Below are 20181 nucleotides of genomic sequence, written 5' to 3'. Positions count from 1 at the left end.
CAGTGTTAGCATAACATGACTACTAAGGAACCTCATCTGAAAAGACTAATGTCACGTATTAGCCCAAATTGGGAAAACCACACACTCAGCTCTACTTCTGGCTGGGCTGAATTTTTCTACTTAGATAGTAAGCCGTTCACTAAGTGCTTCTTTAAAAGAAAAAAAGTAGAACCAGGAAAGCTATTACATTCTTGGAGTTATTTTCAGTGTTTCATCTTCCTCCAAAACTGATCCATTTCTACCTTCTTATTGAGTATTTTAATATCTTATTTTTAGTCTTTCTTTGGATAGTTCTTAGTATAAACCTTGTCACCTGTTTGACATCTTGGTTAATTTTTTTTTCTGTGCAATTAATCTCTCCTAACTACACATACCCAACATGTAGCAGTCAGTATCATCTGCTTCAGTATTTGCATTGATTTTTTCTTCAAGAATTGTTTTGGCTTATATCCTATTATATAAAATCTATTCTGTGTTTCATGGAGTACAAATTGAATCAGCTTACATTGTTTATGATTGTATAGATTTTTCCCCTTATATTTGATGAGCCAGCTAACAACCACAACTTTTATTAGTACAGATTAAAGAGCAAAGGTTTATTTTTTAAGAACCTGAACAATGGCATAAATGGAGCCTCCAAAAAGCTGCCTACAATTTATTAGTTACTTTGATTATTAGATGTCCTATATAATAAAAGGGTAACATGCAAATAGACCAAACGGCAGAACAGCTGAACAACCAATCAAAGCATTATATGCTAATGATATGCTAAGGCTGCTTAACCGCTTGCTATGATGTGCACTGACTACCAGGGGGTAGATTGTTGACCAGTTGCTATGATGTGCACTGACCACCAGAGGGCAGATGCTCTGACCAGGAGGTTAGCTTACTGCTGGGGTTCGGCTCAATTGGGGACTGAGCAAGATGGGCTGGACCCTCCCTGAAGCCCTCCGATGGTCCCTCTCCAGCCCGATAGTGCACCGGTGGGGTCCCTCAGCCTGGCCTGCACCCTCTCGCAATCCAGGACCCCTTGGTGGATGTCAGAGAGCCGGTTTCAGCCCAATCTCACAGGGCACTCCCCTTGGGAGGGCGCCAGACGCAGAGCTCATGGCTAGCAAGCGCTGCTATAGCAGCACAAGCCTCTCCCAATCAGAACTGATTGGGTGTGAGTCCATGGTAGGCACAGTGGGGCTGGGATGAGCAGGTAGGAGCTACAGGTGGCATTGGACTGTGGATTTCAGCCCAATCCCTGCAGGCCACCCAGAGGAACCCCACCCATGCACGAATTCATGCACTGGGTCTCTAGTTTTAAATGTATAAATGAACACAACTAAAGCAAACATCTTAGAAACAAGTTTATATCCTAAAAAACATGGGACATGAATTATACATTTTAAATGTCACCAGAGACTAGTACCTATTAATGTAATAAACTTTGAAGTTGTTCAAAGATAAATTAAGATTTCTATGTGATTTAATGACAAGAAATCATTAGTAGTACAGCCCTGATGATCTCTTTTCTCCAAGACAAATTGATAAATTAATATTCTTGTTTATATAATTTCTCAAAGTTTGTTTAATGAGATTACTTCCTCAGTGTTCCATTAATACTGAACAACAGATAAGACCAAATTTCCACAGCATGGAGTAAGACATCTTTAAGAGCTATTGAGAGTTATAGCTTCTATCCTCTTACGAAAAGTTGCTGCAAACAATAATAAAGCATTTCTTATTGTTTCTTACTTATTCCAGATGTGTGTGTGTGTAAAATATATACATATTTTTACATTTACATTTATATATATATAAATTTTTTAATTCTCCAAGTAATCTTCTGATACAGATATTATTTTAACCATTAGGGATCTTTGAGTTGCTAGTACAGAAACTATATACAATATTATAGAGATTTTGTAAGTTCACTTAATTGAAAAGTCTAGAGGGAAGTTACTCTTGAGGAAGTTACTCCAGTGGCTCCAGCATGTCACCCAAAACTATTCTCTTTCCTTCACTCTTTGCTCTCCACGGTGGTGGCTCCATTTGAAGACTGCCAGTCTTTGTGTTATTCATGCTGTCTATACGCTTTCAGTAGCAAAGCATGCTGCTTTCTTGGTAGTTTTCTTCACACACACACACAAAAAAAATTCATTCCCCTCTTAAATACCTCCTTGTATATCAGTGGTCTGAATTAAGTTGTGTGCCTGTCCATGAACCAGTCACTTGCACAGGGAAATGGACTTAATTGGTTAAGCCAATCCAGAACCACCCTTAATTATTGGGGGTGAGGTTAATACATTTCAAAATGGAAGAAGGGCAGTCTTCTAAAATAAATTGAGGTGAATGAAGAATAGATGTATGACAAGCAACCAGTCCTGACTGCAGCTCTTTCTCATATTATGTAAAGAAACTAGAGGCCCGGTGCATGAAATTAATGCACGGGGAAGGGGGAGGGTTCACTCAGCCTGGCCTGCACCCTCTCCAATCTGAGATCCCTCTCGCAATCTGGAACCACTGACTCCTAACTGCTCACCTGTCTGCCTGATGCCCCCAACTGCTCCCCTGTCGGCCTAATCCCCCTAACTGCTCTCCCCTGCTGATCTGATCCCCCTAACTGCTCTCCCCTTTTGGCCTGATTCCCCTAACTGCCTATCTGCTCTCCCTTCCTCTCCATGCTCTTTGGAACCCAGAGCAGGCTTGCAGAGAGCTCTCCACTGCGGCCCCTGCCCTGTCCTGATTGGTCATTACCTGGCGGTGTCCTGGCCAATTTACATATTCCTCTATTATCAGTATGGGTAACTTCAACAACAATAAGTTGTAATGTTTGTTGTGTGCATTATGTGCTTGGCACATGCTTAGTTCTTTAGATACATTCAGTCTTCAAAACCATCTTGAGACATAAATGGAATTATTATTATTTTTTTTTAAAGAAGTTTAGAAAGGTTAAACAGCTTACTCACGGCTACATAGCTAATCAGACCAAGGTCAATTGGATTTCAACCTCCATGCTCTTTGCACCATGCCATGCTCTCTGTAGTAAGCCAAAGTTGGCTATGAAAATGCATTGTGTTAGAAATTCATCCTGGTGAAGAATGCTAGAAAATAATCCACCCTGTTTTAGTTTAATATGTAGTCTACCCACAGAAATAAGCCTTGTTAAGACAGAGTCACAAAAGGGAAGTGATCTTGTTTTGTTCTTTTTGTACACCAAGATTCTTAATTGCAGTGGCCAGGTAGGTACTCTGTGCTATATGTATACACACACATACACATATCCATCCATGCATACACATATATATACACATGGGCTGCATATATAATTATTGTGTATATCACAAATTCGAAGGGAGGTTCTTTAACTTGATACTTAATGAAAATGACAAAATGAGATCAAAGGGACTCTACAGCAGGAGTGGGGCTCACCTGCTCCGTGGTCTAGCCCTACCAAAGCATTGTGGGCGAGTTAATTAAATGTTTGACCAAATATAGCTGGATAATTTTTAAGCTGATAATTTTGTATGGCCTGCAAGTGATGTTATAACTATCCAAATTGGCAGAAAAAAGGTTCCTCACCCTGCTCTACAGTAACCTCTCAGTGAATACTTGAGACTACATGGTCTGATGTCAGACTCCAGTTCTTCCTCACTTAATAAAGTTCAATGAATAGCATGCCTAAGGGGAGAGTTCTGGCCAGTCTGAATTATTTTCTGCGTATTCTGGCTTTAGTTCCATACTCTAGCCCCCTGGGGTATTTACTTCCTGTTTCAGTGTTCATATATATATATATATATATATATATATATATATATATATATATATATATATATATTTATTGATTTCAGAGAGGAAGGGAGAGAGAGAGAGAAAAACTTCAATGATGAGAGAGAATCATTGATCAGCTGCCTCCAGCACATCCTCTCCTGGGGATCGAGCCCGCAACTCAGGCATGTGCCCTTGACCGGAATCAAACCTGGGACCCTGCAGTCTGCAGGCCAGTGCTCTATCCACTGAGCAAAACCAGCTAGAGCAGTTTCAGGGTTCTTAACGCTTGCACTTGCCCAAGGCTCAGGCTTTCAGTACTGAATCATTATTTAATTCTTACTGGAGGCCTTGCTTTTCTACAGCAATCTGCAAGAAACTGCCGAGGGCTGTGGAATGGTGCAGCTCTGCTCCTTTATTTAAGAACACTGTGTCTATGGCTTGAATCTATAAATTGGAAATAAATTTAAATTTTACTTTAATGATTGTAAGCAAGACATTTCTCTAAGGCAAATTTTTGTTGGATTAACTAAGAGACAGATTCCCCTTCATCTGTATCTTTAGCTGTGTCATATATTTAGAAATAGCTGTATCTAACTCCTCTTTCCCAATACTTTACCTTCACTTTATAAATTATTTTTAAATGTTTTTATAGATTTTTATAGAGAGAGGAAGGAAGAGAGAGAGAGAGAGAGAGAGAGAGAGAGAGAGAGAGAGAGAGAGAGAAAGAAACATCAATGAAAGAGAGAAATATCAATCCATTGCCTCCTGAACACACCGGGACTAGGGACTGAACCTGCAACCTGGGTATGTGCCCTGACTGGGAATCGAACCCGGGATCTTTCTGTGCATGGGAGGACCCTCAACCAACTGAGCCACACTGGCCAGCCTATACTTACCTTTATTGACTTGGCATCATTTTTCAGCCAATTTTTAATGCTATTTAAATGTTGTCTTTTCTTTGTTTACCCATAGATTATGCATTTGTTGTTTTAATCTTATCTACCAAAGGTTGCTTCTTCAAAAATCATTTCATTTTTAGATGATATGATTTATAAGACAGTAGTGTTACAGAGCTCAGAGTCTTAAATACACTAAGTTTTATTGTTGGAATGTAAAGATTTTAATGGCGTACATCAGGTGCTATTGATAAGAAATGTAATGTCTTTATTTTAACATTTAACAAGCATTTAAAAAGCATAGTTCTGAATATTGGAGAGGAGCTAAATGTTAAAATTAATGAAAAATACTTCTTTATGGGTAGCTTATAAGCTGTAAGAAGGAGATATAAATACTTTTTTTACACATTTATTCAAAAATGTTTATTGAGATATTATGTTCTAGATATCATGTGGTAGATGTCTATACAATTCTCTTTACAGGGGTTATAATCTGGGGTCAGCGTGGGGAGTACAAGGAGGATTGTAAGAAGGAGACAATTTAAAAAGAACTGAAGGCAGACGGGAAAGTGCTGAATATGAGCTAACTAGGGAGAGAAATAATATTAGGATTTGACACGACATTGGAGTTTTTTCATAATGCTGCTTTAAGTCAAATTCAGAAAAGATGTTTTCACTTGAAAGTTATTCCACAGTGTAAACAAATCCTATGAGGTTTTAAAACCAGAGGGTGCACTTTTTCTAAAATAGGCCAACGTATATCTAACAAAAGAATTAATGTATATATGGGAATATTGGTCCAAATAATAACTTGAACTAAATATTAATTTTAAGTCCATTTTAATAGACATTTTTGTACCTATTAAAGGTGAGAAGTTGGTTAGTTTTGCTGTTTACTATGGCATTTATGTGTTTTGTTCAGAAAATTAGTTAAAATTGATAGAAACTATTTCAACAATCTTCCTAGTAATTTAATACATTTGATATTCTCCTAAAAACAACAAAAAAAGAGTAAACTGTCTGATAGTGTTAAAGTTATTTTTAAGCATAAGTCTTACTGATTTTGTAAATGGTTCACCTAAATTTGTATAACACTTGATTTGTGAATAAGAGAAGAGGTTCAGAAAAGAATATTATAAGGAAAATTAGGCAGGCTCTTATTTTCTAGGAACTCTCATTAAAGAAAAAGCCGATAAGTCTTTACTTCTAGAGTTGTTCCATTTTAGGAAGCGTAGGCCCTGGTGAAGAGGATAAAAAAGTTTAGGAAATGGCAATTAAAATGCTAATTTCTCTTGCAAAAACCTGGCTAATATCCGAAGGCCTATTAGAAAGTGGGAATGATTATTTTTAGAGAACATCCATTCTAATATACTTTAACTTTTTAAATTAAATTTGTTAGGGTGACATTGGTTAATTATGTTTCATGTGTGCAATTATATAATACATCATCTGTATATTGCTTTGTGTGTTTACCACTCAAAGTCAAATCTTCTGTCACGACATATATTTGATCCCCTTTACCTTATCTTCCCCTTTCCTCTGGTAACCAGCACACCGTTGTCTGTGCCTATACGTTTTTGTTTGATTGTCTTGTTTGTTCATTTCTTGCTTTCAGTTTTATATTCTACATATGAGTGAAATCATATGGTTCTTGATTTTTTCTGTCTGACTTCTTTATTTGAATGTAATACATTATACACTAACAAGAGAAAAATAATCAAAACATAGCCTTCAATGCTGTATTAATAATGAGTGCAGTTTAAGGCTAGACTATTTTACATGATAATCCTGGCCATATATAGCTTCTGAGCTCTTGAGCTTTTGAAATGTGGATAGTGCTTCTTAAAAAAACTAAATTTATAATTATATTTCATTTTAATTGTTTTAAAAATTGATACATGAAAATTTTAAGTATATTTGGAACAACCTATGTATATGAATCTACTTTATAACTGTAAATTTTATGAAATCTAAATACAGATCAAATATTTTCAGATGAAAATTTGCATCTAAATTGAGATGTCCCATAAATGTTAAACATATTTTAAAGACTTAGGATGATAAAATGTAAAATATCTCCACTAAAATTTTTATAATGATATATATTGATAAATAATGTTTTGGATCTATTGGCTAAAGAAAAAATATATTATTAAAGTAAATTTCATCTTTTGTTGTTACTTTTCAAAATGTAACTATCAGTAAATTTAAAATTACTGTGTGGCTTGAATTATACTAGTATTTCCTTTGAACCATGCTGGTTAAAGGTGCTTCTCCACATCATAGAATTCATTTGATGCCTAAAAATGTAATCTGGCACAGCAGCTAAATCTTATTAGCAAAATCATACCCATTTCCCCCCTCTTTCTGGGTCTACCGACAGTGATAGTATTGTTAATAATCTCAAAATATTTTTAAAGCAATTACTGAGTCTGATAACTAATTCAATATCATTGAGTTATTTTGTTTAATTCATAATAATTACAATATTTTATTTGATATTAGAGAGAATAAAATTTACAAAATTTTAGTCAGGCAAATTGGTGAGAAATTGCATGTCTTTGTTTAAATATTATCATCCTGTATTAAGTAATATGCAATGTGAAGCACTTAAAGTACTTAAACTGTACCTGGGAGAGTTAATGATGTCTGTTTTCTCATAAGATGTGTCCTTTTTATATTTTCTTTCATCCCCACCTCAAACAAAATGGCCAGACATGGCCAAATGTGTTGTGCTTTTTGTTCTGTGAGGTATTTATAATAGGTGATAAATGTGACTTTCATCATGATCTTGTCTCATTGTTCATCTGTCAATTCTTCTAGGAGGTGATTTCCTCTCCTATCTGAGAAAAAAGAAAGATGAATTAAAAACCAAACAATTAGTGAAATTTTCATTAGATGCTGCTTCCGGTATGTCATATCTCGAGAGTAAAAAATGTATACACAGGTAAGGAGAACATTTTAAAAACATTTTATTAATAGAATGCTAGAAAATTATATATTTGTTACAATACAGCAATACATTTCTTTTACAAAATTTAAGTGTTTTCATTTTAGTTTTCATATTGTGTGTGAAAGCATTATTTGATAGTTATTTATACAGGAGTGGGCAAAAGTAGGGTTACAATTTCTATGTAAAATAATACAATAATAAATAATAGTACAAGAATAAACTCTGTTTCATGTACTCACAACTGTAAACCTTTTGCCCATCCCTGTATAGTTCACAGAAACTTTTTTTTTCTATCTTACTTGAGGTAAATACACCTACTTAGGCAGTGATTTACCTATCAAGTAAAATTTGTTTTGTTATAATCATGAATAACAGTGATAAGTAATACCACAAGTTAGTCATATATGCAGCTACAGTCTCATAGCCAATAAGACTGTGTCACCTATTTGCAGTTTTTAAAAGAATTTACTTTAAAAGTCATGGAAAAGTATAACAGTAGAACAACAATTCATGACAGTGAATTTAACCAAGGGTAAAAGATTTTAGTGTACTAGTTATTTCAAATAAAATTTTAGAAAACATTCTCTATATTATAACCAATGACTAGTTCTCAATGCTTTCTTGATTATGATTAATGTTCTTTAATGCTAAATGTTAGTACAACTTAAGATCTCTTGCAGAATTCATGTCAGATCATAAATACGGCTAAGTCTATAATTGTAAAATGTAGTGTACAATTGATGAAGTTTTTATTTGTTGGAAATAGCACATAATACTATTTAATGTGGAGAAGGGTTCATTGTCAGATTGAATTATCTAAGCCTGTTTAGTGATTAAGGTATATTTTTCTCTAGTTTGTTTTATTATGCAGCCTTTGACTTAACATTCTGGTGGGGTTATATAGTATATATAATTAGAGCAGAATAAAATTAACTTCCCCAATATGCACATCAATTGATATTTTTTATACTTAATCCCTCCCAATAAACATTTTTTAAAATATATGTTTTTATTTTAAGAAGAAGGAAGAGGGAGAAAGAGATAGAAACATCAATGATGAAAGAGAATCATTGATTCGCTGCTTCCTGCATGCCCCACACTGGGGATTGAGCCTGCAATCTAGACATGTGCCTTGACCAGGAATCGAACCGTGACCTCCTGGTTCATAGGTCGACGCTCAACCATTGAGCCATGCTGGCTGGGCCCCCCATACACATTTTGCTTAGTGTTCAATTTTATTCTAAAGCTAAAATTAAGGCTTATGTTTCAAATATGGTTTAATGATTGTATATATTTTAAAACATTTCAATAGGGAAACTATTTTTCTAGAATTTAAGACACCTATAACTGTCATTGTATTTATGTTTTACTTTCCATAAATAGAGTTCAAATTACATTATAATAGATATTTTTAAAGACTTAAAGTATTTGATGTTGGACAAAATTGTATTCTTTACTTTAGTAGACAAAACACTTTTTGTTCAAAGTAACAATAAAGGGTTTTGCCTTTTTGAGGAAATCAATAATTTTGATTGCTCAGATGTTAATGCTACTTTGGGTATCAGATTCTCTACTCTAGTTATTCATTTTTTCTCAGATTCCTTTTCACACATTAAACTATGGCTTTAAATCCTAATGCACATTATTGTAACTGTTTTACTAATTGTCAGTTACCAATAACATTCTTTAATTTCTATTGCATTGGGGTTGTTTCAATTTCTTGCTGCTTTTGTAGTGATTGCTTTTCTTGCAAGTGGAGGGCTGTATATATTTTTTTATCTGTATCATCAGAATCGAAACCATTCTAAGTCATAGATAGCAGTTAATTTTAAAAAATTTATTCCACTCACCAAACCACAACATATCTGTTGTAATGTTATATTTCCATTTTGCTTTTTAAGAAGTTTCATGCATTCACAAATTTTTGAAAGCCAGCCTGTGCTTGACCACATTTCCTAGAAAGTTGTGCATAGCCGTGTACTACCTGCCTGCAGAGAAGGTTCCAAATGGAATATCTTGAATAATGGCATTGAGAGCAGATATGACAAGTAGGTTTCAGTGACAACTTTCAGTGATTGGTAGTGGCTCTCTTGTTGTGTATTGAGAAAGATTCCAGGATTAGCAACAAAGATTCCAGTGACAAATTAGTCAAATCTGTCAGGGTGCTGACAAACATTAACACACAAGCCCTATGTCATCTGTGGCATAAAACATTTTTTGTCTTTACTTTTATAAATTTTTTTGACATGATTTTTCTTACTAGTTATAGCAACAATAACATATTTTTCTATAATTACTTCCATTGATTTCTTCTAAACTATCTGCTATTATTTTTTTTGTTAATCATGATTCCTGAATGAATTTTATGTTACCTCTAGCCGGTGGTCTTTCGTTTCCCTTCAAACTTATTTAAACGCTCTATTGGGTGAATTCACTTTTTTCCTATTTTAGTACCTCCCCAGTGCATGACACTGTAAGTCATTCTTTGGGTTGAATTTTTTATGGGAGTGAATTGTGCTGTGAAACTCTTGTTTCGATGTGTCATCCTGTGGCAATATTTCTGTGTTAGCAGTAGTAATTGCAATGGAATTTTAATTGATTTATAGTTAAAACTTTCACTCAAGACATGTTTTACGTTTTTTCTCCCAAGAAATATCAAACATATAGTATTCATTACAGTGAAAGATGTTTTTTTGTCATTGGAAAAATTTCCAATGAGGTAATTCAAAATCGATTAATCTAAAACATCTGAAGTTTCATTTTTCAAGTAATGAAAGATGCAAAGACTCATTCTTGACATCCCAAAATATTACCAAAATATATGCATGTCTATGAATTATAAAGTCTTTGTCTCACAGATCAAAGCAAAAAATTTAAACATGCCTTCCATTTTACATGAAGTTATAAATTTTATCCTGTTCCCAGATTAGAGGTTACTGGAATTAAGTACTTGAAAATAATTGTTTCTCCCCAAAATAGTATCTTAGCTATTGGGGAACATTCTTTCTTTCTTTGGCTGTGTTTTATTGTTTTGATTACAAGAAGAGCAGAGCAGTGTTTCATTATAGGTAAACAAGTATGACAGCTATAAAATGAAAACAAGTAATTGCATAAAGAAATGGCCTGCTTTTGGAAAGTGCTCTTGTTGTAATTCCCATTTAACTTCCAGGAGAGTTCTCTTGATAGTCTGGGTTTCTAATTGAACTATTTCTATTTATAGCTGAGCAGCACTGGATATTTTGCATTTTACTTTAGTTGTATTCAGCTGAATTTTCTTTATTACTTTTCTGTAGGCCAATGTGAAATTATTTCCTACTTGTAGTTTATATGAACATTTAAAGTACACTGATAACTTGGGGGGTGGGGAGGGTGGGGGTGAATGTGTTTACTTGCAATGACCTGCTATTAGATTGTTAGATGCCATTCTAGAAAAAGTTTTAAACTTAATTAATTGACATTAACTGGATTGAAGGTTGACATAATCGATTTAATGATAATGACAGTTGTGGTTTTATTGATGATGAATCCTGAAAGATTTATTCTTATTTAGGATTATTGCTAAAAGTTGGTTTTGTGGCATGTCCTTTGATGTCCCTGGGAACTAAAGGGAGAATAAACTCTTGATTGCTCTGTATTTGAGTTAAAGATCATAATCTATGGGAAGTTTTGGAAGCAGATCTTAATTTCATGATATTCTGTGTCATTGTCAGTACCTGAAAAAGGTGTTTTTAGAGGAGTGCCGTAGAATATGACTTGCTTTTCTAATTTTAAATCTTGTACCGATTCCTCTTTGGTTTTGGTTGCTCTTACCACAATGATTTTGTTGTTGTTTTGGAGTAAGGTTTAACAATTCTCCAAATTAAATTATATATAAGACCAAATTAATTTATGTTTAGTAAGGGTGTTTTTCTTACCCATTGAGAACGATATTTCTATCTTACATTTAACACATATGAGCACTTGCCTACTCTGGGCCAGGGTGATAGCAACATGAAAATCACAGTACCTGCCTTCAGATGGACGTAACAAAATAATAATAATTTTAAAAGATAATCAATTTAATGGTAATACATACAAAATCTCAAGGGAGTGATATCACAAGGGTCTAATGTGACCTGTCATGAAAGGGGCTACGGTGAAAGTCATCAGGGCAGGTTTTGCAGAGAATACTGTTGGCGTGAGACTTGATAGATGGGAGTGTCCTTGAATAGAAGGGGAAAATATTTCAGCGGAAGGAAACTTGTTTGCTAAGTTACATTGTTTTTCACAAGAGAACAGGACTTAATCATGGAACTGCAAAAAGCTCAGTATAGGAATGGGAAGTGCAGAGGACATGTGGCTGAGCGAGGTACACAGGGTCCTCACTAAGGGTCACGTATACCATGTAATTTGGCTGACTATAGGAATATCTAGCCATACATCTGGCTAATTTTAAGAAAGCTAAAATGCTACAGTGTTTAACTGGAAAAGAAAAGTAATTTGAGCAAAATTTGCAAAACCCTGAGAAATCTATGTATATAAAACCCTAAGTGACCAGTCAACTCATGGGCAACTGGCAAGCACAGCTGTGGCGGCGTGAGCCTCTCCTGCCTCTGGCAGCACTACCGAGTGGCCGCTGCAGCAGGCCCAGAGGGGTGGAATGAGCAGGAGTCGCGCTGCGCCTTCCCAGGCTTGGGCTCAGGCTTCTCCCTGGCTGCCTGCTGCTTCACGCACTACTACATCCCTCGATGTGGGACTGCCGGTTTTGGCTCGGTCCCAGCCAGGGATCGGGCCTAAACTGGCAGTCCGAAATCCCCCGAGGAGTCCTGGATTGTGAGAGAGTCCAGGCCAGGCTGAGGGACCCCACCGGTGCACAAATCCATGCACTGGGCCTCTAGTGTATATATAACTTGTGAAAAGGTGTGGGTATGGGACCAATTTTATTTTTAAGTTTCATTGGAAAAGCTAGTTTAGGAAAACTGAGATTTCCCCAAAAGGAACAATATTACATTTTATTTAAATATGTTCTAGAAGGAGATTGTTTCATCTAATGATTTTTGATAAGGGTTAGATGTATACTTTTTAAGGTAAATAAAAGATACGGTTTTTATCTTAAGTTGGTATTTTGTGATTTTATATTTTATGAAGTTAAAGATTTGGTCTGATATTGGTCATTTACATTTTTTCACAGTAACTCCTGAAGGTTTTTTCTGTGTTTTAGTTGCAACTAATTACCTAGTTTCTGAGCTTTTCCTAAACTTTGAAGGTACTGAAAAAAGCATTTTTCTGTTTAAGGTAGCTTGATTCAATGGTAAGATAAAGCCAAAATATGCAAAGGAAAATATTGTCTTTAATGTTTTTGACCCCTCATCTTTTCTGTCTCTCATGACCTGCCATATATCCAGTAGAAGGAGCCTTAAGATCATTGTACAGATTAAGTAATTGAGACACCGAGAGATTAAGTGAAGGTCTCCTAGACAATTAGTGACAGGGCCACTGCTACATCTTAGATCTGCTGACTTATCCTGATACATTCCTACTCGTTCTAATGCCATCATTTTACTCAATCTCATTCAAGCTGACGTGTATTGATGACTTACTAGTATCAGGCTTAATTGAGTGCTTTAGATGCAATATCTGAGAATGTAGGCTTTGTGAGGGCAATGGGTTTTACCTGTGTTGTTCACTGTTGGATTCTAAAAGCTAGGAACAGTGCCCGGTATCCAAAGGTGAATAAATGAATCCTCAAAACAATGTAGTTACTATTATTAGGCCTAGTGAACACATGAGGAAACTTATGGTTAGGGAGGTTGAGTTATCTTACTCAAGAAAATATTCAAAGAAAGAGGCAGTTCTAGTATGTGAATGCCGGCACTCTCCCTGGAGCCCACTCTGAATCACCACACTGGGATCCCACTGCCTTCCACAAGAACTGGTCTGCTGACCAATTAGATTCAGGGCAGCAGGCCAGATGGTATTTGGTATAACGGCTCAGCTTATATTCTACATCTGTACTCTTTATAATCATGAGTAAAACAGAAGAGGATCCAGAGGCCTGTGGAATGTAATTTTAGAAATATGCCAAGGGTTTTTTTGTTTGTTTTTTTAATGAACAGTTGCTGAAATGCAGCAGTAGTTTTGTTATTGCTTTTCCACTTAATTAAAGCTTGAAAATTTATTTTTTCATTTTTTAAAACACCATTGTTTAGATACCCCCTTCTGCTTTATCTGTTAATTAAAAACACAGGATTAGCATAGAAATGTGATCATCTCAGTTGGTTGACTAAGCATTGATGACTAATTTTCTTGTTCCAACATTTGATTACAATTTTGAATATATTAAGCTGTACTTTTATTTTTAGCGTCTAGATCAATTTTGCAAAAATACAGAGAAGACTGTTCAGTAGTTTAAATGTGTCAAAAAATACGTAATCCTTCTCTAGTTCAGCCTATTTTTTTCTTGTGCAGCTTGGTATTTGCATATGCAGGGTAATTATCATACAAAAGATATCCCAAGAACACCTTTCTAAAAACCATTTGTTCTGCTGCTTTATTCAGTGTTATAATTTCCCATCACTAGTTTCATTCCTTTTAATTAAGAAAATTTCCCCTAAAGTCACATGTATGTTTCAGGAATGAGAAAGGAGGCCTTCTCTTATATTAGAATCAATTGACATGTTGGCTTGAGTTAATGTACCAGAGGATCTGGCTGCCTTCTTAGGAAACAAAAAAAGAAAGATTTGGGGTAAAGGGTCAGGGGACAGATAAGGATTGATTTATGGTTACTGGTAGGAAAGATGCAGCATATGTGAGACATTGTTTAGGACTTAGGGTAGCCTTGAGGAAGCAGGTGGAAATCCTTGAGAGTGAGAGGAAAGGGAAAAAGGAACAAGGAGTAGTGAAAGCTATTTCATGGTTTGGCTGGGCTAGCCTTGTCTTATGTTACATAAAAATAATAGAGGAAAGTTGGCCTATACCTCATTCTCTATGATTTCTGACTTGTATTCAGTTAATTACAGTAAGTACATTTCTGGTTCATAATGTCAAAAGTGATCTTTTACATTAAACAAGTACAAATGGTTGGGTTACCATTTCCTCCTGAGGCCTAATTTCTGTTGCAAAGAATAGAAACTGCTTATATGAACTTAAGCAATCAGAGATTTATTATAAGAAAATTAAATGATCTCACAGAATCCAAGGACAGGAAGTTGAGGCGGGCTTGGGCGTCATTGGAATTAGGTCTCTGTTCACTCAGGAAACACTGGATATGGAGGAGGATAGGGGTGGGATTATGGGTGAAAATGGTGAGTTTATTTGGGGACATGTTGGATCTGAAGTGAGTGTGAAATGTCTGTGAAACTATTGAGCAGGCAGCTGAGTATTTAGACCTAGAGCTTAGGGAAAAGGTGTGACCTATACATAACAATGTGGAACTGATGAAAGAAAAATGAATGAATAAACAAATGAGCGAATTGGTGAAACTGAAGTAATCATCAATCAATACAAAATATTTGAGGATGAGACAAGAACATAGATAGTGGTGATTTTCTAAACTCTCCATATATGTATTTTAAATTGATTTTAGAGAGATGAGGGGGGGGAGAGAGAGAGAGAGAGAGAGAGAGAGAGAGAGAGAGAGAGAAAGAGAAACATAAGTGAGAAATATGGATTGTCTGCCTTCTGCACTCCCCTTACTAGGGATTGAGCCCAAAACCCAGGCATGTGCCCTGATTGGGAATAGAACCGTGACCTCCTGGTTCATAGGATGATGCTCAATACATTGAGCCACACCAGCAGGGCTGCATATATGTTTTTTTCAAAATGTTTTTATTTATTTTTAGGTAGAGAGGAAAGGATAGAGATAGAGAAATAGAAACATCGATGAGAAAGAAACATCATCAATTGGTTACCTCCTACTGGGCCACACCAGCTGGGCTACATATATGTATTTTAAAATGAACAGTTTATTTTGCCTCTAGATTTTGAAAATGAGTCAATATAAAAATTATTTCTAATTTATGATGGTAGTACCCAATATTTGTCATTTCTAGTATCATTAATCTAGTGTGACAGAAAAATAACTCTAGAATGATGTTTAACTCATTTACTTAAGTAACCGCTCTGATGGTTAAATACTTTCTTTAAAATCTTAAAGTGAGTTATATCACCTTTGATAACTTTGTAGTCTACAAATAATAATGACAACTGGAAAACAAAAGAGAAAAATATATTTCCATTAAATTCAGAAATTTCCCTAACTGTACAAACTAGCAGTAGGAAAAATAAATTTATTTTTTAAAAAAACATGATTCATAGAAAGAAACCAGCTTCCTTTGGAAAGTTTTCTTTTCTGGGAAGAAAAGCAGAAGAGGAACTGATTTTGCCTTCTTGATTCTTGGCCAATAGAACTCACTGTAACCTGTGAAATTATAACAATGAGGTATGTGAACATGGAATACAGCTTTGTACTGTTCTCCAGTGACTATGGTTTAACATTGGCAAAATGTGAAAGTGTCTTTTGCTTTTTTTTGCTTTTTTACATATCAAGGCATTTTGATGCACTAAATTCCCTAGATTTTCTATGATTTAAAAAATGTAAAGATAAGTTTTGTGAAAAAATGTATTTCTTCATATGCAAAAATCCCCTCCCCCAATTTGTTAAGAGAGGATTGACAATACCTACCTCATAGTCAGTGTCTGTAAGATTAAATTAAAATAAGAGACACAAAGGAAGGCCTCTGAGAAAACTAAAAGGCAATTCAAATTATACCCAGTGTCAAATTACTTTCAGCGTTAAGGATACCAAGCAATAGTCGATGAAAAGAAAACAAAGATGGATGACGAAACAAATGGGATAACAAAGGTGTCAGTAAAAAAGGTTTGAATGGGGTAAAAGCGATGGTGATGATTATTTTACATTAAGGATGCGGTCTGTCTGTGCAGGTGCTACAGAGGACTGCAGTGTCAGCCACAGTGGTCTCAGGTGAACTTCCCCGTGGCAGCCAGTGCTGCGACTCTGGCCTGCCCACAGTGGTGTGACTACATACAGCTTCTCTCTTATTTCTACATTTCCATTTTCAAGACTTTACTTATTTAGAAGGAAAACTATATAACATTGGAAATGTTTCACCTGACGTATTGATGCCTGTTAGTTTTCTTTATAAGACAGGAGAAGGATTAGCTTTTCCCCATCATCTTCATTAACCCCTAATTTAGAGCGGAATTGAAACCATTGAAGGAAACACTTGGTTACTGCTTGGAAGGGCATATCTAACACACAAGGGTCTCTGCAGTCTTCAGTGCATGTTCTTCCACCCTATGGGTCATGATGCTGTTTGTTTGTACCCAGCTGAGTTTTCTGATCTCACACACCAGATACACTGCCTCCTCTCGGTGGCAGGAAACCATTCAAACTTTCATAGATAACTGTGCCCATTTGATTAACCTCCCTGACTTTCCTAGCCGATCTGCCTGTTTTCCCAATGCAAGGACACATGGTCATGGTACGTAGCCTAGATTTTGGGGAGAGATAAGGAGAGACTCCCCTCCTTGCTTTATCTAAAACCAGCCTGGTGATGCCAGAATGCAAAGGTATTCTTCCGCGGTCACGAACAGTTGCAGAGTTAATAGGGCTTATTACATCATCACTGGAATGGAAGGTGGCTTTCTCTTGCCTGGTCTTGATCTGCTCTGGGATCCTCTGCCTGAATGCATAGGACCCGTACATAACAGGAGTCCTCAATTAAGCAGGAGGAATGGAAGCAAAAAGTGTGAATTTTACTTTTTTTCTTGCTCCTTCATACTTTATTTCTTTTCCTTTTTAATGAATTTATTGGGGTGATACAGGTTAACAAAGTTATAAATGTTTCAGGTGCACAATTCTACAACACATTATCTGTATATTGTATTGTGTGTTTACTGTCCCAAGTATCTGTCCATCACCATTTATCCCCTCTATACCTTCCGTCATCTCCACCCACCCCTGCAATCACTAAACTGTTGTTTGTGTCCATGATTTTTTTGTTTTGTTTTTTTTGCTCAATGCCCCCCACCCCAACAGCTGGTAAAGTGTGAATTTAAAATATTTTTCTCTCATTTTTTTACATTAAGAATCAAGGGAAACAATATAATCAGGAACCTTTTTATATTGCATGATGAAATATTAAGAACCACTTAATAGTAGTGAGAACCACTTAATAGTAGTGAGAACCACTACTATTAAACAGTAGTGATTGAAGAAAACCTCTTCACCTCTTGGGGGCAACAGAAATTTACTTACTTTTTTTATTTTGAAACTCTTTTGGAATTACTCAGTTCTCCTGAAGTTGTTTAAATATCGTTGCAACATCGAACAGACTGTCAAACTACAGCGGGAAGGCTGGGGAAGGTTGGGGAGTGGGAGGGGGCGGGTAAGAGTTCAACCAAAGGACTTGTATGCATGCATACGAGCATAACCAATGGACACAAGACACTGGGGGGCATGGGAGGCTAGGGGAGAGTCAAGGGGAGAGAAAAAAAAGGAGACATATATAATACTCTTTGTAATACTTTAAGTAATAAAACAATTTAATAAATAAATAAATAAATATATAAATAAATGTCGTTGCCTTTTTTACAAACATGCATGTGCAGGAATAGCTGGGGACTTCTTGGAAGATGAAACCATATTTTATTCATGTTGAGGCCCTATTCCTATTGCCTGGCACAGTGCCTGGCACATAGTACAACTGAATAATTCACGCATCAAAGGAAAGTTAAATTAATTTTTAAGGAATCTTTCTTTCATTTTTGCAGCACAAAGTAGACCTGACTTTTATAAGTACATTATTTTTGATATGATATTTGGTGGGAAAAGTAAATTTCTCTAAGTTTCTTTAAAGAGCATAATATACTTAAAATGTCATTTAATGTTAAATTACTTAAAATGCAAGAGAAAATGCAAGGAAAATAGTAGATGAAATAAGACATCAAAATAGAAAACTATATAATCAGAGGCATAAGAATGGCTTTTCTAAGAGAGTATTGCCCTTACACTTTCTAAATGCATGTGGTCATGAAGGTTACTGAAAGATGTTCTTAGAAGTGAAAGCTATGTGCACACATGGCCTATAGGCCATGTTTATAGGCAGTGATGGGTGCTCATTTCCTTACCCGCTGCATTAGCCTCACTGTAAGTACACAGACTTGTCGTAGGGTAGATTCAATTAGCCATGTCCTTTGTAACTGATCATGAATGCAAATGGTGAGCGTGCCACAGCCAGGACTAAGTTTAACATCACTAATTTATTTCTTTTAAGGTTTCTAATAGTTACCAGTTTTTCATTTGTCACTTTTGAATTGTGCAACACTGCAAATGTTTAGAAGTGAACGCTATTTAAGTGATATTTTGTAAATGGTACTAGCTTCCTCATTTTTCATACGTTGATATCAGTATTTCATGGCATATAAAGATATCTGTAATTATGTGTGCAGGATTTTAACTTGGAACTTCAAGGATAATAAAAGGATTAGACAAAAATGGGTGAATCCTTGCTGCAGAAGTTTTTGTTTAGGTCCAGATAGTAAATATTTTAGGTTGTCCAAGTCATATGGCCTCCATACAACTCAACTCTGCCAATTGTAGCATAAAAGCAGCTATAGCAGATATGTAAACAAAAAGGTGTGACTGTGTTCTAATAAAACTTCATTTACAAAAACAGGCAACAGACTGGATTTGGCCTATAGGCCATGTTTTACTGACTCATGCTCTAGAATAACTAAAGACATTTAAAAGAGGGATACATCCCAGTTCTCAGCCTTTCTGTCTCTGATTTCCCGTTGTTTTCTGTTCAATATCTTATCTTCCAAAACGAATGCCTTGTTTCTCAACTACGTTGTTAGCTATTTGATTGTTTCCTTCCTTCTGTACCCTTTCTCCTTTCCATTATTCCTCCTCCTTAAAAAATGATCCAGTAGATATCTGTTGTTAATAATGAGTTTATTTTAACTCTTAACTCCTTATCATTATAGGAGATATTATGAAAGTAATTTTATTTTAATGTCTCAGTTCCTAACATAGCTATTAAATGTTTGTTATTGCTAATGAAGATCTTAAAATTTTTTCTAACATTCTTTTATGAAAATTTTGAACACTTAAGACCAGGGAGACCAGTTAGGCAAAATATTACAAAAGCCTAAACTATAGTAGAAATGGAAAAGAGTTGTAAAATTAAAGACTATTTAGTAGATAGAATTAACATAATTTATCAAAGCCATTTATCTCTGTTCCAAATTGAAAGCAGATTTTTTTTTAAGTAATACTACCACATTTACTTACAACCTACGTAGTTGTAAGTGGAGAAGGACTTGGATGGGCACAGCAAAGGAAGTGACATAGTAACAAATTATCTCTACATCTAGGAATTTTGTGAAATTTCAAATGTGGTTTTCTTATTTTCAGGTTATGTAACCTAAAAATGTGAAAACAATCTAAGTTGTTTTAGATAGCTGTATAAGTAAGCTTTATGTATGTCTACCAGATAGATTTTGTGGGGTTTTTGCCAGGATTAGAATTTTCAGTTTCCAATGACTTCGTGGTTTGTGATATTTTTATTC

The 20181-nt window shown here is 35.5% G+C and overlaps 1 protein-coding gene across 10 annotated transcripts in view; it reads left to right on the top strand.

Annotated features, from left to right (window-relative positions):
• Positions 1 to 20181, top strand: part of FER (FER tyrosine kinase) — a 293802-nt gene that overhangs the window by 212210 nt on the left and 61411 nt on the right. For all 10 annotated transcript variants that reach the window (XM_059693942.1, XM_059693943.1, XM_059693946.1 and 7 more), the window contains one exon: positions 7479 to 7602. In XM_059693942.1, the coding sequence (XP_059549925.1) occupies positions 7479 to 7602 (124 nt within the window). The remainder of the gene's footprint in view (positions 1 to 7478; positions 7603 to 20181) is intronic.

Source organism: Myotis daubentonii, chromosome 4, assembly GCF_963259705.1.
Source record: "Myotis daubentonii chromosome 4, mMyoDau2.1, whole genome shotgun sequence".
NCBI lineage: Eukaryota > Metazoa > Chordata > Mammalia > Chiroptera > Vespertilionidae > Myotis > Myotis daubentonii.
Note: the sequence above shows the minus strand (reverse complement) of the source record. Positions and strands in the feature narration are given on the sequence as shown.